The 25,362-nt window shown below is 40.8% G+C and overlaps 1 protein-coding gene across 2 annotated transcripts; it reads right to left on the bottom strand.

Moving 5' to 3' along the window:
• Positions 1 to 1,321: 1,321 nt before the first annotated feature.
• LOC108414212 (macrophage mannose receptor 1-like) lies at positions 1,322 to 9,853 on the bottom strand. Of its 2 annotated transcripts, XM_017687031.2 has the most exons (6): positions 9,601 to 9,853; positions 5,749 to 6,123; positions 4,230 to 4,565; positions 3,510 to 3,851; positions 2,990 to 3,352; positions 1,322 to 2,894 (listed from the first exon to the last, which is right to left on the bottom strand). In XM_017687031.2, exons 1-6 carry the CDS (start codon positions 9,638 to 9,640, stop codon positions 2,890 to 2,892), a joined length of 1,461 nt encoding a protein of 486 aa, XP_017542520.1. In that variant the 5' UTR covers positions 9,641 to 9,853; the 3' UTR covers positions 1,322 to 2,889. The 2 variants fall into 2 exon arrangements, with proteins under 2 accessions (XP_017542520.1, XP_017542521.1); XM_017687032.2 differs by lacking the exon at positions 4,230 to 4,565.
• Positions 9,854 to 25,362: the final 15,509 nt, after the last annotated feature.

Below are 25,362 nucleotides of genomic sequence, written 5' to 3'. Positions count from 1 at the left end.
ACCGTGACAGCCTTATCAGTCTCATCAGTCCACCACCAGAGAAGAGCATATGTAAAGCTCTTTGCATGATGCAGGCATGCAAAAATGACCCAGGCTGATTTCCAAAGCAAAGGACAAATGTTATCAGTATTTCCTTTGCTAACTGTCACTGGGCCAGTGCCCCTCGTCACTGGGGTGGGACCCTCAAAGGTACATCTTAGTACCTTCAGTAAGGGAACATAACTGTACCATAATCCACTGAAATGATATTTTCTAAGCTGTCCTGACTCCACACACCGTCTTTTCTCCAGGCTTTTTATTTTATTGCTTGGTTTTAAAACACTCGGTTATGAAAAGTTACAAATATGCTCTAAAAAAGTTTGGAAAAACTTCTTTAGGGTACACAATTGGACCTTAAATGTGAGTTGTACCTTTCAGGGAACATTTGTTTGTACCTTGATGAATGGAAAATGTGCCTCCACTGTACCTTTTATTTCTAACAGTGTAGGAAGGTGTGCAAAAAAAAATCAAGAAAATGACAGACCTCAGAAGGCTAGACTAAGCTTCATAAAAGCAATATGACTAGCTTTTTAGTGGTAGAATGTCAGTGTATAGGCCATACATCAAACTGCCTTCTCAGCCTCACTGAGAATGAGTGGTGCCTGATAACACAGTACATTGTCCATACTCTTATAAATCAACCTAAGGCATAACAGGGCCTCAGTTCATCACACCAACTTGCAGTTGTCCGTGATCAAAGGAGCAGGTGGGTGAGACGGTGACTCCTCCGTCTACCTCTCTATCACCATGGTCCAATCCCCTTAGAGACCAGCCACTAGGATCCTACGTGAGGAATGACCCGGTGCGTAGGCTGGACAGAAGAGGCAACATCACCATGGAGTCAGCATCAATTTGCTGGGGGGAAAAGTGCATCGCAAGGAAACAACTTTAGATTAGATTTTGAATCTTAACCAAAAGCGTGTGTAAACCTTTGGCCTTGATTGTAAATGAAATGTTTTAAAAGAGGTGGATTAACTATATTTGTATCCAAATTACAAACATATTTAATAATAAAATAAGTGTTTCAGACTGAACAAGAATGGCATTGTGTACTCCAGCATGAGTACAATTCATCATGAATGGATATTCTCAAGGACTGTCATGTACAAGGTTTCAAAAGAAGATCAAACTCTCAGAGCTGGATTTCTAATAAAAGTAGCTTTACTAACACTTGGTTACATGTTCTGTCTACAATATTTAACTCTGGTGCAATGTGGGGTTAAAACTGGTGCAGTGAGAAAAATGCAATGTAATGCAATTCAAAGGAATTAGACAAGTCGTGCCAAGCCTTCACCAACTTTATTGCGTAACCAAGAATTAAAAGATGAAAAAAAGAGAAGATGCAAAAAATATAAACACAGCAATGACTAGCATGAGGTTAGCTTGAATAGAACCATTAGTAATAGCACTATGTGTAGTTTTTCAGTAACTTCAGCAGTTTGTGTCATAACAAGAGCACAAATATCACAAATACATTGCAGGAAATTTGAGATATTACACAGATCACTGGATAAATGGGATATATTCTAGTAGACCAACAAATGCCTAGTGAAATCAATGAAAGTCAAGATATTAGTCATCAAATATGTAAATTAGGATCCCAGTTGTTCTAGTTGTTCTGTGTAAATTGATCTATTTTCACTTTTTTCTTGTTTGGTTAAAACGAAAACATTTTGTTATACATACTGTAAGCTTATGGGTCTGGTCTAGAAGTTCCCAGGTTTGCTGGAGTCAAAAAGCAGATATTACAAATGAAAATGATTGAAGAAACATCCATCACCAAGATTACTACTAGTAATATGTCAACTACTAATAATGATTACTGATTACTATTTATCATCATAATCTTATCAATTACCAATAATATTGCTCAGAAAACCAAACAAAAAGAAAAGAAATCACGAAAAAAATAATAAAATTATCACATAAAATAAAACATACACTATATGGGCAAACATTGTTTCCACAGAAGATTTTGGAGTGTGCCAGTGGGAATTCTTGCTCATTTATCCGAAAGAGTATTTGTGAGGTCAGACACTGATGTTGGATGAAAGTGTATGGCTCACAATTTCCATTCTAGTTCATTCCAAAGATGTTCAGTGGGGTTGAGGTCAGGGCGCTGTGAGGGCCAATTATGGTCTTCCACGCTAAACTCACCCAGCCATGACTCTATGGACCTTGATTTGTGCACTGGGTCTAAGTCATGCTGGTGCAGAAGATGGTCTTTCCAAACTGTTCCCACAAAATTGGAAGCACAGAATTGTCCAAAATGTCTTGGTCTGCTGAAGCATTAAGATTTCCCTTCACTGGAAGGGAACCCCATGTCATTATCCCTCCTCCACCAAACTTTACAGCTAGGACAGTGCAGCCAGGCAGGTAACCTTCTCCTGTCAACTGCCAAACCACAGACTCTTCCAACAGAGTAACAGATAGAGAAGTGCTCATCACAATGACCCTTTCTATTGCCAGTGTTTGTCTATCAAGACTGCAACGCTATGTGTTTAAATCTACCTGTTAGCAATGGGTGCGGCTAAAACACCTGAACTTATAATTAGGAGGTGTGTCCTAAAACCTTTCTCTATATAATGTGTTTAATGTCTGGTTATCACTAAGTCTCTAAAGCAATTCTAAATGGGTTTATTTCCAAAATAAAACACACACACACACACACACACACACACACACACACACACACACACACACACACACACACACAAAAAGTGTTGCAGTTTTTAGTTTTCTTAATCTGTAAAGAAATGCAAACATAGAAATAACAGTAATGTGGATACATTGATGTTGGACACAGATGATGGACTGCAACTTGTTTTCCTTCTTCATCACTGTTTTCATTCAATCTTCAAAAATACAAAAAAGAAAAACAAAATTTAAATGCAGTCTATATAAAAAAAAAAACATGTAATGCCATAGACTCAGCCATGCACTCACACACCTTCATAGGTGGTGCAGATGAAGTTGAGTTTCTGGTCCTCAGGCAGGCTGACCCACTGCTGACCTCCTCTAGCCTGCACCGCTCCGGTTCTCTCTACAGGGCTGCAGTCTTCTCCTCCTGTCCCGTTACCTGGAGCCCAGTTCTCGTAGCAGATGGAAAAGCCACTCACCCAGTACCAGAAATCCTGAGTGCAGGTGTGACGCAGACCCAGCCACACAAGTTCAGTGGAGGCTTTCGGTGAAACCTCCTTCACCCAGAGCTGGATCTCCTCAGAGTGAACTGAGAGCAGATCCACATGATTATCTCTGCAGTATCTCAGAGCTTCTCTCCAGGTCAGATTCTGATTGATCAAGATCAGCTGACCTGGAGACAAAATGGAAAAGGATTCATGTATGATTTGGACCACAGTCCAGTTTACATTATCAAGAAAAGGCATGGTCAGTGGCACATTATTTGACTGATAATATGTAAATTATTACATAGAGCATCAATTATAGAAGAAGTGAAAAGAAACACTCACTTTCATGGCAGACGAATGGAAGCTGGCTGTTGCCGTTCATATCATGCCATCGGCCCTGCTCAGCCATAAACACTGCAGTGCAGTTCTGGTTTCCACAGTTATCTGGTTGTGCTGATGCCCAGTATCTGAATAAAGAGGCACTCTGATCTGCCCACTTCCAGGAATTGTAAAACAGGCCGATCCACAGACTGTCATTGACTGAAGTTTTTGCTGAATCTAATATCTGCTGGTTCTCCGTCTGGCTCCTCACACTGACCAGGTCTGTGTAACGTTCTCTACAGTAGCTCTGAGCATCGTACCAGCTCTTTGCCTCCTTAATCAATATGTATGTAGAATTTTTACCTGAAAGTTAACAATATATATTGAGCTACATCTTGTGAACATGTACATTTGATATATTGTGTTTGTGTTTAAACAGATTTTTTACGTTAATTTTTCAGTCCACTACAATTTGATGTTCCACCTGTACACATGCTCATTTGCCTCATGGTTTGGCTAACAATGGCCTGTATTCATCAAGCATTTCAATGTAAGAACACTGATCTAGGATCAGGTTTTGTAAGCTCATTTAATTCTATTCAGTGTTATGTAAGCTGATCTCAGACCAGCATTTCTACTCTGAGTTTGATGAATAGATTTGGCCCAGTGTGTGAAATTTAATACTTTACTGAACATCTAAAAAAAAAAAAAAAAACCTGGAAACTTTTAAATTCAACTCACTCTCATAGCAGATGAACGGAAACTTTGTTTCACAGTTTTCATTACTCCAGTAGCCCCCATCAGTCATTACAATATAACCACAGGTCTCTTTTCCACTAGAAATATCTGCTTGCTTTTGTTTCCAGTTCCAGAATGAGGAGTAACTCTGATCTGACCACTTCCAGAAGACTCTGAACAGGCCGATCCACACTGTTTTTCCTTTGGCTGCCTCCTTTATCTTGACATTCTCAGCCTGGTTCCTCACGCTGGCCAGATCGGTGTGATTCTTTCTGCAGTAGCTCTGAGCATCATGCCAGCTCTTGAAGTCATTAATAAATACATAACTACTACTTCTTTCTGAAAACCATGAACAGCAATTTCTTTCATTATTCTGCACACAAAGAATCTTACAACATAACAAATGACCTAATATTCTGATGCAAATGAACTCATGAAAAAAGTAAAACACATATAGAAAATAAATTAATTTGCAACTGTGCAGCAGGTTAAGCTATCAGATTTCAGATTAGTTTGGAAGAAGGGCAAGTTAGCTTCCTAACTTTTGACCAGGACAGAATACTTTTAAAGCAATCTGGGAGGAAGTAAGCATCAAAAATGTTTAGTTGAGTGAAAATATGCTTGGTCCTCAGTTACTGCTGAATGAATAGACGCTAAAGCTGCTTTTCCACAGTGAGGAACCGGCTCGACTTGACTCTACTTCCATTAGGCAAAAGCTGGTCCCTGGTACCCAGTACTTTTTTGATTTTTCCTGTGGCTACCTCCTTTATCTCATCATTCTTAGCCTGGTTCCTCACGCTGGCCAGATCTGTGTAGTTCTCTCTGCAGTAGCTCTGAGCATCACGCCAGCTCTTTAAGTCATTAATAAACACAAATTGACTTTTCTCCTGAAAAATACTAGCAGCAAATTTGCCAATGTATTTGAAATGATTTTCATCACTGTGCACATACAGATGCAGACAGCCTCATAAAATGCATCAGCATAACTTTGGATGCTTTGGTCCCACTTTATATTGTCACTAATAACCGTGTAGTTATAGGTGAACAACATATTGGACAACAATGTAATTACTAATGATTTTGCAGATGGATTACAGAAGTACACCTTATGCAGTTACACATGTGTATCAAATTCAGTTGTTATATAGGTACAATGCAATTGCAGAGTGGTATTTATAGAACGGTAACCCATGATGTGATTAGGCTGCCTTGGTACAACAGTTATTCCACAGTTGTGCAAAACATCAACATAATACATAGGAAAAACAAATCTGATCTGTAGTGTATCAAAATGATGATAATTCCATGATGTAAAAATGAAGTTAAAACACATGGATAATTACAGACTGTACTTCAGTAATCAATCTGTAGCATTGCTTAAATCATGGGTAGTTATAGTGTTGTTACATATGTTATTAATGTGTAACTACACAGTTGTTAGACACTTAATAAAGCTGGGTCATTTTTTACTAGATTGAACTGACAAGCATTGTTTACAGTGTCATCATTTCCAAGTTCTTACCTTCAAAACACACAAAAGGAAATAAATGATTGCAGTCATCATCATTCCAGCTTCCATCTCCACTCAACTGCCCGCACATCTCCTCTCCAGGTTTACTGCTTGGTTCTCCTGTATTCCAGCTATTATATGACTGTCCTTCTCTGTAGACCGTTCCGTCTTGCAGAGACCACTGCCAGGTCGCTTTTTTTAAGCCAATCCAAACCATAACAGATTTATCTTTCACAGCTTCATTCAGCTTCTTCAACTCATCCATGTTGTTGATGGTGGCCAGATCAGTGAAGTTCTGTCTGCAGTAGCTCTGAGCTTCAGTCCAGGTTTTTCTTTCATCCACAAAGTGGTACCGATGAGGAGCGTATGTGGATACATCACAGACAGCTGTGAAAAACATTATGATCCATTTCAATGGAGGGACACAAAAAAAGGTCAAATCAGGGCTTGATTTGTGCCAAAACAAGCTAGATGTGGATCCAAACTCCTCCCAAAATGAATCCAGAAACTCTTTCAGTGGATCTTCCACATTATGAAATACACCAATCAGGCTTAACACCATGACCACCTCCTTGTTTCTACACTCATTGTCCATTCTATCAGCTCCACTTACTGTATAGCTGCACTCTGTAGTTCTACAGTTACAGACTGTAGTCCATCTGTTTCTCTGATACTCTGTTACCCTGTTCTTCAGTGGTCAGGACCCCCATGGACCCTCACAGAGCAGGTAGTATTTGGGCGGTGGATCATTCTCAGCACTGCAGCAACACTGACATGGTGGTGGTGTGTTAATGTGTGTTGTGCTGGTCTGAGTGGATCACACACAGCAGCTTGGGCTGAGAGAAGGTGGCAGCGTTTCTGGATCCTGTTTATATATACTATTTTCTTTGTGTATCAGAGTTTTAACTTGTTCAGTGATGAACTGTTTTCACAGACAGTGGCTTTCAGAAATGATTTCCACAACAGAATATTATCTGTTTAATGCAGTGCCACCTTAGGACCTAATGATCATGGCTAGCAAATAGCTGGTTTTTGGCTTGTGCCTTGCATGCAGAGATTTCTCCAGATGTATGATGTACTGAATGTACTGTAAGTTTTTTGCTATTTTACATTGAGAATTTTTGCACTATTTGATGGTGCAGTCTTTCACAGTGTGGTGAACACCATCTTTATTTCTGAAAGACTCCGCTTCTCTGAGATGCTCTTTTTATACCCACTCATCTTAATGAGCTGTTGACAATCCACCACCAAGTTTTTTTTTTTACATCACACAATGTTACCAGCCTTTTGTTGCCCCAGTGTCAACTGTTTTGGAATGTTGTGTTGGCATCAAATTCAAAATTGGTACGCATTTTCAATAAACAATAGTTCATTATGTGTTGAAATTAAGAAGCTGATATGTTATCTTTGTACTATTTTCAGTGAAATACAGGGTTTAAATGATTTTAAATGTCATCTGCATTTTGTTTTTATTTAGATTTCTTAATCTTTTACACAGAACAAGGGGGACCTGGTGGTGCTGTGGTTGGATCTCATGAACACCTATGGGTCCATACCCCACAAACTGGTTGAGGAAGCCCTGTGCTGGCACCACATCCCAGACAAGTTTAGAGACCTCATTCTGGACTACTATGACAGTTTCAGTCTAAGAGTCTCTGCTGGGTCTACAACATCAGATTGGCACAGGCTTGAGAAGGGAATCATCACTGGATGCACCATTTCAGTGATCTTATTCACACTCACCATGAACATTGACTGTAGCCTGAAAGACACGGTGGCCATATGTGCAACCAACCTTAGCTGAAAGCCTGGCTAGGCCAAGTCAGGCCTACCTGAGAAGTTTAGGGCCTGGGTTTACTAACATGATATTGTCCCACAGATTCTCTGGCCCCTCCTGATCTATGATGTTCGAATCTCCACCATCGAGGGCTTTCAGAAGAAGTGGCTGTGTCTACCTCAGAGCCTGAGCAACATCGCCTTGTACGGCCAGAACAACAAGCTGACGCTCCCCGTCAGCAGCTTGAGTGAGGAGTTCAAGGTAAGCCGTGCCAGGGAGGTACTGCGATACAGAGAGTGAGAGGACCCAAGGGCCTCCCAGGCTGGGATTGAGGTGAGGACAGGGGTTGAGGTGGAGGGCAGCAGAGGCTTCGGATGTGGCACAAGGCACTGGTGGGAGTAGTGACTCATGGAAGAGCTGGCCTGGGTAGCGGTACATATCGCTACAACAAGGTGCAGGGGAAGGACAGGAGAGTACTGGTGCAGTGAGAGGTGTGGTCTTCAGTAGAGGAGTGGGCCAGCAGGATGGTTGAAATGCAGCAGCAGGGAGCATGGACAGGGTGGAAGCATGCAGTGGACCGCAAAGTTTCATGGGCGGAGCTATGGAAAGCAGAACCCCATCGTATACAATTCCTGATCCAGGCTATCTACGATGTACTACCAAGGCCATCCAATCTGTTCAGCTGTGGATTGGTGGAGCCACCTGCCTACAACCTGTGCCTGAAGAGAGGGACTCTGGAACACATGTTCAGCTGCTGTTCGAAAGCCCTGGGTGAGGGGTGTTACCGCTGGCGCCATGATGAAGGCCATAGCAAACGCAATCAGCTGTGGAATTGGCCACTGCAAGCGCCTCTGCAAAGTGAAGAACACCATTGATTTCATCCGGGCTGGGGAGAAGCCACCATCAGCTGTCAGGGCCACCTCATCTGGCCTGCTTGCAACATCACAAGATTGGGAGTTGAAAGTTGACCTGGGGAAGCAACTGAAATTCCCAGAAACTGTCGCCACTACAACACTGTAGCCCAACATACTACTCATCTCAGAGATCTCCAAGCAAATCATTTTACTGGAACTCACCTAATACCCTGGGAAGACCATGTCAAGGAGGCCAACAAGAGGAAGAGGGCAAAGTACACTGAGCTAGTGGAGGAGTGCCAGAACAACAGGTGGCAAGCATGGTGTGAGCCAATCAAAGTGGGATGCAGAGGGCTCACTGGCCAGTCTCTCAGCAGGGCCTACAATATCCTGGGCATCACAGGAGCCAGTAAGCGAAGGGCCATTAAGGAGGCCACTGAGGCAGCAGAAGTTGATTCAAGGTGACTGTGGATAAGGAGAGGAGAACCGTGGGTGGGGTAACGCTACCTGGACACAAGCTGGGGCCTGATTAACTCCAGCTGGGTCTCCTGCGTGAGAGTGTATGATCTTCAAAAGACCCGAAACACTCTGTGATGCCAGGTAACATCAGATAACGTCCAGGTTGCATCGTGTTGATGTACGTTACAAACAGTGCAAACATTTTGTCATTGAAAATATTTTATGACCCCCTCCTTCACAAAAAAATGAAATTATCCATGGCCTGTAGGTCATTCAGCAGAGCTTGTGCTTCATAAGGTGAATGGCTTGTAGCATTACTTTTGATATATTTAATATAATTTCAAAATGCCTGTTGCTCTTTACATTGTGCATACATTTCATGTTGAATAGACCAAAAGAAATGGCCCAAAATTACCTGGGAGAAAAATGAAGGGCTCCATTGATTTAAATAAAAATTAAAGAAGGTTTTTGTTTCTCCTGTAAGGTTATTATTTTGGAGATATGAAGTTTTGTTCAGACATAAGCAATATATATTAACTATTTATTAGGCACTGCTCAAAATTCTCCTATGCAAACTTTTACACCCGAAATACCTACAATACAAACACACAAGCATTCCTTAAAAGTGTTGTCCATAAACACATAAATGATAAGAAGTATATACTGGCTGAAGAAGGTAGCTTTAAGGAACCATCTTCCACACACAATGAAATTATTCATTGGTTTCTTGTGAGAATAAATTAATTTCTTAGTAGAGTAAAATTGCACACTGACCTGAGAGAAGGAAGAAGACTGAAATCCATTTCTGATCCATTTCTAGAGACAAATGTATTCCGTCACTTAGATGTTTAGATCAAAATTGAGATGTTAATCTAATTTCACAACGTTGGCACGCAATAACTGTTATGTCATGTAAGGATTATCATGGAAAGCAGAACGACTTAGACTAGTTCTGCTCAGTACTAATGTGAACGATAACAAATCCTGGAGGAAAATATTCTTCTTTCTTCAGTGCCGAGATGTTGTCCTGCCCCTCTCCAACTCATGTTGTGTTCATGTAGAGTATCTCACTTCTTTATACCTCCAGGCTCCAGCTCTTCTACGTGTATTCCCAGACAGATGCCCTGTTTCATCATTTATTATTATTGTTCCCGTCAGCAGTGGCTGTGACAGTTCCAGTAAGAGAACATGACAGACATGCAAAATGATCCAGGCTGATTTCCAAAATAAATACCCAGCACCTCATTATCAGAGATAATTGTTAGTACTGTTTCCTTTGTAGGCCTCTGAGATCACCAGAATCACCTGTGCATGAAATTCGATGTGTGTGTATGTATATGTATGTGTATATATATATATATATATTTATTTATTTATTTTTTATTTTTTTCCTGAATCTGTAGAGTCTGTGTTTTTGATTCCACCTTATTACAAGAGTGTGTGATTTACACTATATTTCCAAAAGTATTCAATCACCCATCCAAATCACTGAATTCAGGTGTTCCAATCACTTCCATGGACACAGGTGTATAAAGCCAAGCCCCTAGTCCTGCAGACTGCTTCTACAGACATTTGTGAAAGAATGGGTCGCTCTCAGGAGCTCAGTGAATTCCAGCATGGTACTGTGATAGGATGCCACCTGTGCAACAAGCTGAGAGCAGGTGAGATGCTAAGGCCCCAATGGGCATGTTTCAGCAGAACCTTAGTAACGAACTGGAAAGTGAGAATTTCCAAGCAAGAGAAGAGCTGGGGCCTGTGGCAGAAAGGGGGTTCTGTGATGGACCTAGCCCAACCTCTCAAGAGGTCATGTGGTGGCCCAATCATGGGGCAAGAGTCCAAAAAAGGCCCAGAGCTTTTGTTGATTCAAAAGCTGTCAATAATTTTGTTGATGTCTCTCTGAGTAAAATCCTGTATCTATGTCTAATAAGCTTGGAAAAACCCATCTCTGAATCATAGCGAATCTAAAAAGTGTGAACAAAAAGATTGAATAATCCAGTAATATAAAACTGTTTCATACAAGAGTCCAACTAGTTAGCATTTGGTTCTTAATTAAGGAATGTGATGGTTGGACAAGACTGTTGATTGCAACCAGATTCTGAGGTAAAACGTACACATAATAGTTTTTATTAGCAGCAGGGACGTTTTTGTAGCAATTATTATTGAAGTTCTGTTGTTTCACCATCCAGCTCATTTTAAATATGTTGATCAGTAGACACTCAGTATATTTGCAAATGATGTCCTAGACACCTCTTTGTCCCCACTGAGTGTAAACGCATGTATTTCCGTGTGCAAAAAGACAGCTTGTGTTATTGCCCTGTACATCGTGGGGAACCTCAGAACAGATCAGAAAACAGCAGTACCAGGGTGCTTTAGTGAAAACTATGTGAGTGCCTGAAAAGTGTTTAATATAGAACACCCAACAAATGTTCTTGTGAATTGATGTTATCTTAGTGGCAACATACTGATAGCATCCCATAGCAGGGACAACTAACAGAAATAACCATTACTGAGTTTTCTTTCTAGTTTTGACCAAGTTTTATCATGTATGCCCTGAACTAATGGCCTAGCTGTAATAGTCATGGTTCATTAGAGCTGTATATGGACATCCTCTTAATATGTGGATGCATCAAACAAAAATATTTAAAAAATATGGATCTCTAGGTTTCCTAAACCATACAAAATGGCATTGTTAAAATATTACATATGTCTAATAGTGAAATAAAGGGACAGTGGGTCATAGTTATTTACCATGTGTTGACAGCACTTCATGCAAAGTATGTTATGGCATCTGTGGCTCTGAAACAATAACCTCCTCTGTTTCAGAGAGCATTAGTTATCAGGATTGGCACAGAAGGGAGAGTCAGGAGTAAAAGCAAGCAAATAAAAGTGCATGAAGAGGAGAAGAAAAACAATGCCGACTACTTCTAAAAACAGTGAAAGAATGGGTCTCTCTCAGGAGCTCAGTGACTTCCAGCATGGTACCATGATAAGACGCCACCTGCGTCCTGCGCAAGTCCAGTCATAAAATTTCCTCGCTATTAAATATTACACAGTCAACTGTCAGTGGTGTTATAACGAAATGGAAGCGATTAGGAACGACAGTTACTCAGCTCCAAATTGGTCGGCCACCTAAAATGATGGAGCAGGGTCAGTAGTCAGTAGGCCGCAGTTTTTATAATAGTCATAATTTAGGGGAAAAAACAGATTATTATTAGCTGACTGGTGACGACTGCTCAGCTATCTCGTTACAAATGCTAAACAAGTGGCCAACAACAGTGCTAAACTGTTTAGTTTCTCAACAAACACCAGCTAGTAGGGGGCAGTCGTGGGCTGGAGGTTAGGGAACCAGCCTTGTGACCAGAAGGTTGCCGGTTCAATCCCCTTGGCTGACAGTCCATTACTGAAGTGCTTTTGAGCAAGGCACCTAACCCCCAATTGCTCCCTGGGTGCCTTGGATAGGGCTGCTCACTGCCCCCTAGTGTGTGTGTTCACTAGTGTGCATGTATGTGGGTGTTTCACTGCATGGATGGGTTAAATGCAGAGGTCAAATTTCACAGTGTGCAGACACAGAGACAAATGATGGTTAAGTTACTGGATTTCTCTATACTATTATAGTAGTTTGAGGGGTGAACCACAATATATGAACACCAGACAGAGTCCTCCTTTTAGGTATGTTTAAAGTGAAACTGTGCTTTTGTGTCAAGTTTGATCTACAGTATCATCAGTTCGATGTGCTGTACGAGTGATGGAGCTGCTTCAAGTTAGCCAGCTGCTAAAAACAGCTAGTCTGGAAAGATTTTCTCACAGCTTCTTCACTTTACTTTCATTTAAATCAGGGCTGTAACTGACATGAACCCACTTCTTTCTTTCACTTTTGTTGCTTAGGAATGCACTTATACTAAAATATGACTTTTTGAGCTCTGTCACAGCGCTGTAGTTGTGAGGATTGTGATTGTGATTTAACATAAATAGAAATAAAAATGATTAGAGTAAAAGGTCAGCAATATTTTCAAAAAGTGGTTGATATTTTATGATCATTTATGAACACAAGGTGAGGCTAAGAGGTCTCTATGATGCCACCAAATACTTCACAGATTTGTTCAAATGAATCACCAGAAAAGTTCATTTGATTTGATGAAGCATTGATTTTGCTGAAATAGGTAATTTTTAGTTTTTACCCAATTTTCTCTCCAAGTTGTCTCCAATTCCACGCGCTAGTTAGGACTCTCCATATCACACAATGCTAGGAAGGCGAAGGCTGACACAGGCTTCCTCCGAGTCCTGTGAAGCTCCACCGCTTCTTTTCAAATTGCCGCTCACAGAATATCATTGTTCAGCTGAGCGCATTCAGAGGAAAGCACCAACCGCCAGATTTGTCACATCAGCTAACATATGCCTGTGCTGCCCAACATCATGTTGAGTGCTGGCAGGGTGCATCTTACGCACCCAGAGCCAGCGAGGCCAATTGTAATCTCTTCGACTCCCGGCTACGGACGGCTGTAGCATCATGAGGGATTAAACTTATGATCTCCTGATGATGGGACCAACACTTAGACAGTTGTGTATGTATATAAATCTCAACTTGCAACTTTTTTGGAAATGAGGTTGTACAGAATTGGAGGTTTGTTGTTTGCATTAATGCATTAATGGTCCCAGAATGGACCATTGTTGTATGTACCATATATCTGCATCGGTTGTTTCTTTGCGATTGTATCAGCTACTATGCATTACACAGCCTTTGCTTTTGATGTTTGACCAATTAGTGTTTCCACTTGTTACACTGTGCCGACAAAGGTTCTCCATTGTGGTTCTGCAGACAGGCAGGCAGCAAACAGGTAAGTCTCTTGCGTGAACGTCCTCTGGCACGAAGAGCTGGCCTTTCAGTGTGCCGACTGTGAAAGTCTCGGATGAGACCTGGGTCCAAGACATCCTTTACTGGTACCAAACATTGTTCCCCTGGGCTATACCCCTCCCAGTCAACCAAGCCCTGGAGATGCCCACCATGTCTCCAAGAATCCAGCAGTCTGCGGACAGCATATACCGGAGCCCCTTCTGTCTTCTCCCCCTTGAGATACAGGTTATTCTCAAAAAGCCATTGTAGCACAGCCCGGACGTGTTGCACATGCGTCTCGAATGAGGGCGAATAGACTAGGATGTCACCCAAATAGGCGATGAAAACCTTCCTAACATGTCTCTGAGGGTGTCCTTTATGAATGCCTGGAACACTGAGGGGGTGATAGAGAGCCTGAATGGTATCACCAGACACTCATAGTACCCCCCTAGTGGTCAAGAAGGCTGTCTTCCATTTATCTCCTTCCTTAACTCTGACCAAATTATATGCACTATGAAGGTCTAATTTAGAGAAATATTGGGCACAATGAAGCTGTTCCAGCGCTACTGGAACTAAGGGCAGTGGTTAAGGATAAGCGTTGGAGATGTGATTGAGGGTTCTATAGTCTATGCAAGGTCTTAGTCTACCATCTTTATTTTTAATGAAGAAAAAACTAGAGGCGATCAGAGAAGTGGAGCATCTGATAAATCCTTGTGCTAGAGCTTCATCAATGTAAATATCTAGTGCCTTTTGCTCATCCTGTGTTAAGATATACTCTAGCTTTGGGTAGGACTGGGTCTTCTGCAGAATCTATGGCACAGTCATATGGCATATGGGGGGGACACTTTAGTTGCATTCTGTTTATTGAACACTTCTTTAGATCTAGGTATTCAGGGGGTATTTTGAACAAAGAGTCAGAGTTGGGGCTCTCAATGGTGGTAGAGCTGTAGCAACACCAACATCTGGGTGACCATGTCTTTTAGGAAAACTCCCACCTTTCTGAAGTAAAAGCTTCATTGGCTTTTCAAAGTTCAAGCAGAGTTAATCAAAACAGGATTAGGTTGTCAACAATTTTTACAACTTAAAAGGATGTTATCTTGGGAATATAGACACAGTGGGAGACCCGCAACCCCCTTGGTGCCATATGGCATGGCATACCATACCAGGCCATAAATTCTGGCCTGAAATCCAATTGCAGATCTCCCCAAACTTTTCACTAAACTTGCAAATTACCAGGAATCAAGTTCTGTAGACTGCACCAATGCAGAATTGCCACCATTCAATGGGGTTCATATCAAGAAGTCTGGAGATATCATGAACGAGGTTATTATGAGAATCTATAACAAAATTAGTCTTTTTAGACTTTGACAGTCCAGATATGGAGCCACAACACCCCCAAGTGGTGAGAATGAGGCATACCACACCACCATATGCTTATAAAAGAATCCGAGGGACGTGGGCGTGTCTGTTTATCAACATTTATATAACCTGTATGCAATACTACTTGTTATTAATATTGTGTATTACCTAGATAGTATCTATATCTCTTTCTACTACTAAGTGCTAGAAATACGTAGTGTCTAACTTTAGTAACTGATTGAGACAACCATTTAATTGCAATGAGTTGGACCAGTGATCCATATGTATCTTGAATATGGTTCTCTTTTCTTTATTTCCTTTGTTCCTTTCCTTTCGTTGTCACTTATTGCCACATGCATTGGGCCATATTCAGATATTATTGGAAAAGCATTACTCTCTCTTATAAACATAACTGAATATTCTGTTCATTCCTTGATTTTGAAAGTTAAATCAATTTGATTATATAAGAATGTTCCTTATTAAAACAATGTTCTGACCAGTGGATAATAGTACATTGAGTCCAAGAAATAGTCAGATTATGCTTATCTGACCATGGGAGCCCTAAGATCATATCAAAGTCTGATTGTTGTAGCACCAGGAAAGACATTCTCAGAATGTAAGGCACTGGTATGCATTTCTAATGGGATTGTTGCCTGAGATATGGGTATCTGTCCCACGGGATCTCCAAAGCAGTAACCTTCATGGCTGTTTGAAGTTTCCGGACTGGAATCTGTAGTTGCTCCATGATCCTGTTATGAATAGTTTCCTTCTGCTCCCGAGTCGATCGGTGCTGAAACAACAAGAGACTTGGAATGAAAGTATATCTGCACCAATAACATCATAGATTTAGATACCAACCCCTTTGTGGGAACACTCACCATATTATCATGCGGCATAAACTCCACATGCTGTCCAGGGGCCTTGCTTTGTTGTGGTTTTGAGCGGCAGTCCCAGAGCAGATGACCACAGTCAAAGACAGACAAAGACGATGAGTGATTCAGCACTTTCTCTCTTCTAGTGACAATCAAGCAGAGTCACATACCATAGGTTCAGGAATCTCAGGGATCTCGGGGTTCTCTCTCGAAATTCTCACATGGGATCAAGCGCTTTGTTGGGATCTTGTGGTCTTAGTATGTTTATGGTAGTTCAAAAGGTGATCTAGTTTAATGACCAGGAAAATGAGCTGGTCCAGAGTTAGATCATCATCCTTACTAGCTAACCTTCCCTTTGTAAAGGTGATTAGAAACAAGCTTAAGTTCCCTTACAAATTGGGTGTAAGACAACGATGTAAAGTAGACCAACTAGCTGTGGCCCATTCCAATGCTTTATCTACTAATCTAGAAATCACAGAAGATATTCTAACCTAGAACTAGGAGGTGAATTTTCAAAAAAGAAAGGAACACTGGAGCAAAACCACAACATTTATCGGGATCCCCTTCAAACTTGTTGGGTTTACTGACCAGAAAGAAGATGGAGGAAGCCTCTGCTGTAGTGGAAGGAAGAACAGAGGTAGTCTGATCAGAGAAGTTCATACCCCGGAATTGGCTGGTCACTTCCTTCACATTATTAACCATCTGAACCAACTGAGCTTTTTGTTGTGCCAGGGATTCCAGGGAATGGGTTACTCCAGATAACATGTGTTGATGTCTTTCTAGGAGGTGTCCCTGTTCTGTAAGAGCCTTCTGTAAGGCTTCCTGATCCGACTGTATGGTGGTGAGGTATTCTGTAACATGCTGACAGAAAACCAGACACTAGCGAATGAGTGAGATGATGGTTTAATGAAAAACCAAGCAACCAAAGCCAAAAGGGACAAAGCACAAAGCATATTCAGCATTCAGGCAAAAGGTCAAAAAGGCCAGGCAAAAGGTCATTGAAGCCAAAGGGTCATAAACATGGACAAACAATAAGAATTATACAAAGAGAACGCTCAGTAGTTTCAGGGAAACAATACCTCACACTGATACTGCCTAAAGGCCGGGCTTATGTACTCTAGGATGATAGGAGCACAAGCTGGAGTCCAGAGTCACACGATCTCCCAGTGTTTTCTGGGAGTTGGAGTTCGAGTCCGAATGAGGAGCCGAATGCGTGACACCTTATCCCTGTGTATCAGCCCTTGTCTGTTCTTTACCTTGATTCTGGATTTACCCGTATTAAACATTTTCTACTTCTGTCTGCTCTGCCCACATCTGGCTGTTACCAAACCATCACAATTAGTCATAACACACAGTATATACTTTGATAATACATTATTGTGCAAATTACTGGCCATGAATAACCACCTAAAGTGATATCTTATTAATGCAGAATTGGCATCATTTGATTCCTACAGGCCCTTGGTTCCATCAAGTGCGCACTGTTGATGTATTGCTGCTTTAGAGTGAAATACATGACTAATAATTCTAGATGTGCTCCATATTCTTTTATGATAATTACTAATAAGATGATAAGACAGTCCTAAACAGGTATTCAAAATGACAATTCGCACCACAAACTGTGTGGACATTGTATGGTGAGCTGTGACTTGCCTGTTTGTGCTCCCAGTGAATGTGAGCACAGCCAGTCACAGTAGAGAGATGCTATCTCTCATAAAACAATACTCTCTGCAAGCGTCCACATGGGTGGTCGCTACAATTTTAAATGTTATGTTGATGGTAAACACAACCCAAAATCAACTTCAACACAAAGCCTACACCTATGCCTAAATTTAACACTAACCATAAGGATGCTGATAATCAACTATCACTAGACAGATTGCTAGTAATTTAAGTATCTGTGGACCATCTACAGACCTTCAAAATAAAGGGTGAACAAAAAGACAATGATTTAGTAATAAAAAATTGTGTTTCTTACAAGAGTGCAACTGATCAGCATTTGGTCATCAATAATAGTTGTAAATAGTGGCTTCCAAGTTTGGTGTTGTATGTAAAGGAGGTTTCATGTTTATAGCAAAGACTAAAAAAAGAAAATGATGTTATCTGAATCACACTACTGGTCACATTTCCAATGCCTACAGGGCCATAACACACTTTGCATCACTGTATATGTATAGAATCTTTAATTAAAGTCAGGAACAAAAGATTGTGTTGACAGACATTCATGCAAATTCTGTTATGGCCCCATAGGCACTGAAACTCTAACCTGTAATGTGGTTCAGATCACATCAGTTAGCAGGAATTCTAATAACAAAGATGGGAGGGTTTAAGGTTGAAAGAGATGTACTGATATGACAGTATATGAAGTCTTATAGTGAAGAGAAGCAAACCGAAGTGCATGAAGAGTGCAAACTGATGAACAAGCACACTTGTAGGATTCACATTCACTGACTTAACGTTCATGCGGTGAAAAAAAATTTCCAGCTTTATTATTCATATTATTCAGTTATTTTAACATTTATAGCCTAAACTAAGATGGGTCAATGTGAATTTTATCATAAAATGAGTGCAAGACTACACCTTATCAAGACCATGCAAAGACCAAGGTCAAGATCGTCCAACTGTGAGGAAGACCAAGTCAAGATCGAGACCTCAACACACCTAAACCTCTTTGAGATCAAGTGCAACTTGTCTTTTAGTGTTTCTAGTCAAAGTTTCTTGCAGTTTCACTTGGGAAAACAGGATTAAAGCTCAAATGCATTCCATTTCTATTCAATTTACATTCTTTACTAATGCATTCATGTCTGCACCTCTGATGTTTTATGTCTGGAATTGATTCAAACAGGGCAAAAATGTCTATATTGTTTTTTGCATATTTCCTAGAGTGTTTTCATATTTCGTAGAAGGTTTGAGTAGTTGACTCTCTTGCGGAAACCTTTCGATTTTCTTAAATAAAGTTTAATTAAAGAATTTTAATTAAAATAAATAATTTTAATTTAATTTGATAACAATAGTACTGGCAGTGTTGGATAAGTGCTGGAATGCACTGGAACCACATTCCAGGTGTGTCTAGTTGGAAAAGATCAGACCTCTAAACTCTATTTCTATGTAAAGAAACCAGACGACTGACTTGCATCTTCGTAGGTAATCAATCAAGCAGAATTGTTTAAAATAAAGAAAAGTGCAGTTTACAGTGCTGGTTGTGCTATCTGATTTATCATAGTACCAACATCTCTGTGGAGAAGTTGGCTTGATTATGACTTGTTGGATTTTTTATGGTTGAAAACTCAGTTTATGTCCTTTGTAACTTAGCATATTAGTTAATGCAAAATAAACGTAAGAAAATAACTTGATAGTGAGGCAAACTGGCATGACATGAACCATTCACTGAGATCTAGCTCAGTAGTGAAATATACACTTGTCTACAATAAATGTTTTTGATAGCCTAGATCAGTTCTTGAAAAGCAGAGGTGCATTAGTGTTCTGGCAAGCTTTTGATATGTTGCTGGCATTTTGTCTTTTTTCAATGGTTAGAAATGTAACCCATCCATGAAGTGAAACACCACATACACACTAGTGAGCACAAACACTAGGGGGCAGTGAGCACACTTGCCTGGATTGGTGTGGTGGGTTAGGTGCCTTGCTCAGGGACAACTCAGTCATGTACGGTCAGCTTTGGGGATCAAATCAGCAAACTTTTGGTCACAGGGCCACTTCCCTAACCTTCAGCCCATGACTGCCCCATAGTAAAGCTGCTCAACTGCTGGTATGATGTCCTTATGGTGGAACACGGTGTTGGCTTTTCAGCAGATGTAATGGGACCCATGTCTTCCAAAAAGATTCATCTTTTGACTCAGTCCACAGAGTATAATATCAAAAGTCTCAGGGAACATCTAGAGGTTTTTTGGCAAATAGGAGCCTTTGTGTTGTTTTTGGTCAGCCATGGTTTGTACCTCGCAACTTTACTTTTTTTTTTTTTTTTTTTTTAAATACCATGGCCAGTGCAAACGCTACTAAGGTGTTAGCAGTAAAGAAAGGGGATTAAAAAAAACCAGTGCAATTCACAACTGACAAAAGACTAATTTAAGAGTTAATAAACAGGAGTGCAGATTTAGTTGGGCACCAACATATGGAGGCCGGATTACAACAATCAATATTTCTCAAATTAACCAGACTCCCAAAAAGAAGGAAGCACCCATATGAAATGAAAACAGTTTGGCAGATGGTGATCCATTTTTAGACACAAACCGTGAGGTCACCAACATGTCAGCCATCTTAAATGCCACCGTCTTGGATCCAACTTTAGTTCTGCATATGGGAAGGTAGGTGTGTAACACATCAACATGGTAGAAAATTTCAACACAAAATCAGTGGTGTACTTCATGTCAGTGTAGCTTCATTTGCTCTCAGATTAAAACAGTGATTTTATGTGAAAACACTCAGATCCAAATCCAAAGGGGTTAAATCAGCAGAAAATGGTGGCCACTTGAATGACCCCCTATGACCAATCCACTTTTGGGGAAACTACACACCAAGGTTTTAGATGAGGCAGACCTGTCCAATGAGAATTTGTTTCTGACCAATATCGGTACTTCTGGTTGTTGACCTCACCATTCACAAAGAAATTTGCTTCATCACTCAAAGGCAGCTGATGGGGAAAATGAGGGCTTACGTGAAGTTGCTGTGTCACCCACTCTGCAAATTGTGTCTGATGGTCAGGTGTTGCAACATCTGAGTTTTGTAAGAGTGCCATTTATGATTGGACAAAATTCACTGAATTGAGCATGGCTTAACCCCACATTCCTGAGTCAGGTGACAAATGCTACAGTGTTGGCTGAATGAGGCCACAAAAGCAGTCACTGTTGCTACATCCATAGCAGTTTTTGGTCGTCCAACTTTTGGTTTATTGGCAACAGAGCCTGTTTCTTGGAATTTGGCAAGAATTTTCGCAACTGAACTGTGGGTAATGGGAGGCCTTTGGGTGGTGTTAGTTGAAATCTTCTGCAATGTCACGCATGCTTAATTCACCAGAACTGAAGATGAGCTCAGCATGTTCTGCTTGAAATAACACCATTTGCCTGTACAGAAGAAAAAAAAAACTGTTTTAACAGGAAAATTAATAAAATTATGTTGACATGAAGCACACCATTTTTGTTTCTGGTGCAATTCTCTACCCATTCGATGTGTCAAACACCCGTCTTCCCATTTGTAAAACTGATTTGGAAGACAAGCTGGTGGCATTCCAGATGGCTGCCATGTTGGTGACATGGTCTAACAGGTTTCGTCCTTACCCCAAAGCTTGTGTCTAAAATTCTAACACCATCTGCCAAACCTTTTTCATTTTATTTGGGTTTATCCTGTCTCCTTTTGAGATGCCTGGTATATTAAAACATGTTCCTCAAATCATCAATAAACATGGTGTAATGTAGAGCGATGATGAGGCGGACGCATGTGTGAAGATGAGCGAAATTTATTTGGGGCAAATCCAGGGTCATAGTCATAACAGTCCAGGTTCAGGGAGCCAACACGGAGATAAGGAGGGACAGACTAGGACAGGATAAACAAACAACGGGGGCCGGAAAGTGAAAACACAAACAATACATAAAACACAAACAATACATATACTTCAAACAAACACCAGCACTAGACCATTGAAAACATAGGGCTTAAATACAACAGGGGTAACAAGAAGTTCACAAGGGTTTAGAAACAAGGGGGGAGGACTGGGAAGGAATCAAAGCAAATAGCACATGGACAAGACCAAAACACAAGCACATGGGAAGAGTGGGAGGAGCCAATGGTAGACACATGGTAGATGTTGAGAGACCTAAAGGATTTCAAATTGGTGATGGATGTCCCTATGAAGGACAGGGACATATCTGTCCATCACTGCTTTATTTTTACGAGCATACTGGACAAAGCATTTTTGTATCTCCTGGTGTACTGTTGAACTCATGAGCCAACTTTGAATGTGGCCCTTAATGCCTAAATCATCAATTGACCTTTTTCCTTCGATCTCCAGATCAGCAGATCTTGATCAAGCAGAATCTGACCTGGAGAGTCAGTTCACTCTGAGGAGATCCAGCTCTGGGTGGAGGAGGTGGCACCTAAAGCCTCCACTGAACTTGTGTGGCTGGGCATGCGGTACACCTGCACTCAGGGTTTCTGGTACTGGGTGAGTGGCTTTTCCATCTGCTACCAGAACTGGGCTCCAGGTAACGGGACAGGAGGAGAAGACTGAAGCTCTGTAGAGAAAACCGGAGCGGTGAAGGCTAGAGGAGGTCAGCAGTGGGTCAGCCTGCCTGAGACCCACAAACTCAACTTCATCTGCACCACCTATGAAGGTCAGTTACTGTTCATAGATGTTACTGCAATTCTGATGTTCTTTGCAGTTGTAAACCTGCTTTTTTGTCTTTCTCTTCCCAACAATGAAGACTGAAGGCTGAAACCAGGTGGTTCCTCTTCCATAACCATCATCATCAGATCTACAGTTCTATAAATTATTTGCTTTCCTTGATAGTGAGTTATATTGATCTACCAACATGAATGTTTAATATGGTCCTGTGTGTTTGCTGTACAAGTTTCACCTTTTTCCATCTATTTAAGTTCACATTTCTGAACCACATTTAGAATGCAATAACATTTAAGCATTGATTGTTCATAAAATAATGTTTACCATGCACTATATTTCTTATGAATTAAACACTTGCTGTAAGTCTGTATGTATAAACTCTTTTTTTTCTGCCATTTTGTGTATTTTAATACGTAATTTTATACGTACATTTCAAATGTAGTGCCTAATTATCTAATTATTAAGTAAAAAAAATTCAGTTTAAATTTTTATCAACTTATCTTTATAATTTATATGTTTACATGCACATGTCCTGTATTCTTTCCTCCCCCATGAAGGGAAAGATTAACTGTTTATTTAAAGATAAAAACCATACATTGGTGACTTATCAAGGCCTTATTTGTCAATAAAGCCTGATCCAGACCCTTGTAAATGGTGTTTTCACTGTACATTATGCTTATTCATTCTGACCTGTATTAGTTCAAAAGTGGTCTATCAAGAAACACTTTGTTAATATCTTGTTTATGCAAATCGCTGGCCATGAATAATTATCTAAATGCACATCTTATTGGAATAGATTTGGCATTTGATTCCTATAGGCTGTAGATAGCAAAGATTTTCTTCTACTGGAATTTGTTGGTGATTTGAAAGTTGAAGCAGTCTCTAATAATTAAATATGTCTTCCATAATTTAAGATATATCATGTAATCCAGATTCAAATTAGATGGTAAAACATCCTAAACAGGGTTTCAATAAGTCAATTTGCAGCACAAACTGGTACCACTTTATTTTGAAGGTCCACTGTACACGATTTGTAGATACTCAGCCTCTCTTTATGTAGCATTACATTGAATTAAATATTGAATAAATGCAACTGAACTGAAAGTTGTGTGTGAAAGATTCTACTGAATCTGCCCAAACTCTAAACCTAACCCTAACCTCAGCTTCAACACATAACCGCCATGTTCTTCTTAAGCCCCGTTCTAAACCAAACCATAATCTTCTTCTTCTTCTTTCGGCTGCTCCCTTTAGGGGTCACCACAGCGGATCATCTGCCTCCATCTTGCCCTATCCACTGCCTCCTCTACTTTTACACCAACCATCTCATGTCCACCTTCACTACATCCATAAACCTTCTCTGAGGTCTACCTCTTCTCCTTCTGCCCGGCAGCTCCATCTCCAACATTCTTTGACCAATATATCCACTATTCCTCCTCAACACATGTCCAAACCGTCTCAACCTGGCCTCTCTGGCTTTATCTCCAAACTGCTCCACCTTCACTGTCCCTCTGATCTGCTCATTTCTAATCTTGTCCAGCCTTGTCACTCCCAACGAAAATCTCAGCATCTTCATCTCCGCCACCTCCAGCTCAGCCTCCTGTCTTTTAGACAGAGCCACAGTCTCCAAACCATACATCATAGCAGGACGCACTACTGTCTTGTAAACCTTCCCTTTCACTCTTGCTGCTATCCTTCTGTCACACATCAGCCCTGACATCCGTCTCCACCCACTCCATCCTGCCTGCACCCTCTTCCTCACCTCTTTTCTACACTGTCCATTGCTCTGGATGGTTGACCCAAGATATTTGAAGTCATCCACCTTTACGACCTCTACTCCTTGAATCTTCACCTTTCCACCTGCCTCCCTCTCATTCACACACATGTATTCCGTCTTGTCTCTACTGACCTTCATTCCTCTCCTCTCCAGTGCAAACCTCCACCTCTCCAGATTCTCTTCCACCTGCTCTCTACTCTCACCACAGATTACAATGTCATCTGCAAACATCATGGTCCATGGAGCCTCCTGCCTCAGGGGGCTCAAAGCTGATCCCTGATGTAACCCTACCTTCACCTTGAAACCATTTGTCACTCCAACTGCACACCTCACCACTGTCTCACTATCCTCATACATGTCCTGCACCACCCTAACACACTTTTCAGCTACACCTGACTTCCTCATACAGTACCACAGTTCCTCTCTTGGCACCCTATCGTATTCCTTCTCTAGATCCACAAAGACACCAATGTAGCTCCTTCTGACCTTCTCTGTACTTCTCTACCAACACTCTCAACGAAAAAATTGCATCTGTGGTACTCTTTCTGGGCATGAAACCAAACCATAATGATGGTGAAAAAGTATTATCACTAGAAAGTTTGATAATCATTCACATATCTGTAGATTATCTATAGAGGAGCATCAAAATACCAAAAGAGTGTGACCAAAAGACTGAATACTTTAATAATATACCACTATGTGTTTCATACAAGAGTCCAATCAATCCGATCAGCAATTGGTTTTTAAAAATGGTAGAAAACAGCAGCTTCCCATCTTGTAGGATTTCAGGTTTTATAGCAAAGAGTAAAAAATGCAAATAATAATAGTAATATTGTTTTATTTTGACCAGATCTTGTGGTGAACGGATGTTTTTGTAACAGTTATTTTTGAAGTCATGTTGTTCACCATCCACCCCATTTTAAAGATACTGATCAGTAGACTTCAACTCATCCATCCATCCATCCATCCATCCATTTTCTAAGCTGCTTCTCCGTCAAGGTCGTGGGGGCTTCAACTCATTATACTTGCAAATTATCTCACAGCCACTCCAACCCCCAGGATTCTCAGACATCACGTGGTTTCCCCACGCGCCTATCAGCAATCTCAGTCGCCGAATTATTGAACTCTAAACATCTGATGTTAATCCCAACTGGGATATTTAAGCAGGGAATCAGGTTCAGAACTTTGCGAGGTATTGTTTAGGCAATCACTGAGCGTTCTCTGATACTACTGTTGTGTGTATTTGGTGTTTCAACCGTTGGATGAGCTTACCCATTTATGTTTTCTGTATTGCCCCTTTGGTACTGTTGCTTTTTTTGGATTGCTTCGTGTTTTTGATTACTGGACT

The sequence above is a fragment of the Pygocentrus nattereri genome, chromosome 12 (genome assembly GCF_015220715.1).
Source record: "Pygocentrus nattereri isolate fPygNat1 chromosome 12, fPygNat1.pri, whole genome shotgun sequence".
NCBI classification, from domain to species: Eukaryota; Metazoa; Chordata; class Actinopteri; order Characiformes; family Serrasalmidae; genus Pygocentrus; species Pygocentrus nattereri.
Note: the sequence above shows the minus strand (reverse complement) of the source record. Positions and strands in the feature narration are given on the sequence as shown.

What these genes read in the sequence shown, in the direction of transcription:
- LOC108414212 (XM_017687031.2), bottom strand. Translation starts at nt 9,640, where the DNA reads ATGGATCAGAAATGGATTTCAGTCTTCTTCCTTCTCTCAG. An exon ending in AGTCTTCTTCCTTCTCTCAG is followed by an intron (nt 6,124 to 9,600) that starts GTCAGTGTGCAA and finishes TGTTTTTCACAG; the next exon opens with CTGTCTGTGATGTATCCACA. An exon ending in TCCGTTCATCTGCTATGAGA is followed by an intron (nt 3,852 to 4,229) that starts GTGAGTTGAATT and finishes GTTAACTTTCAG; the next exon opens with GTAAAAATTCTACATACATA.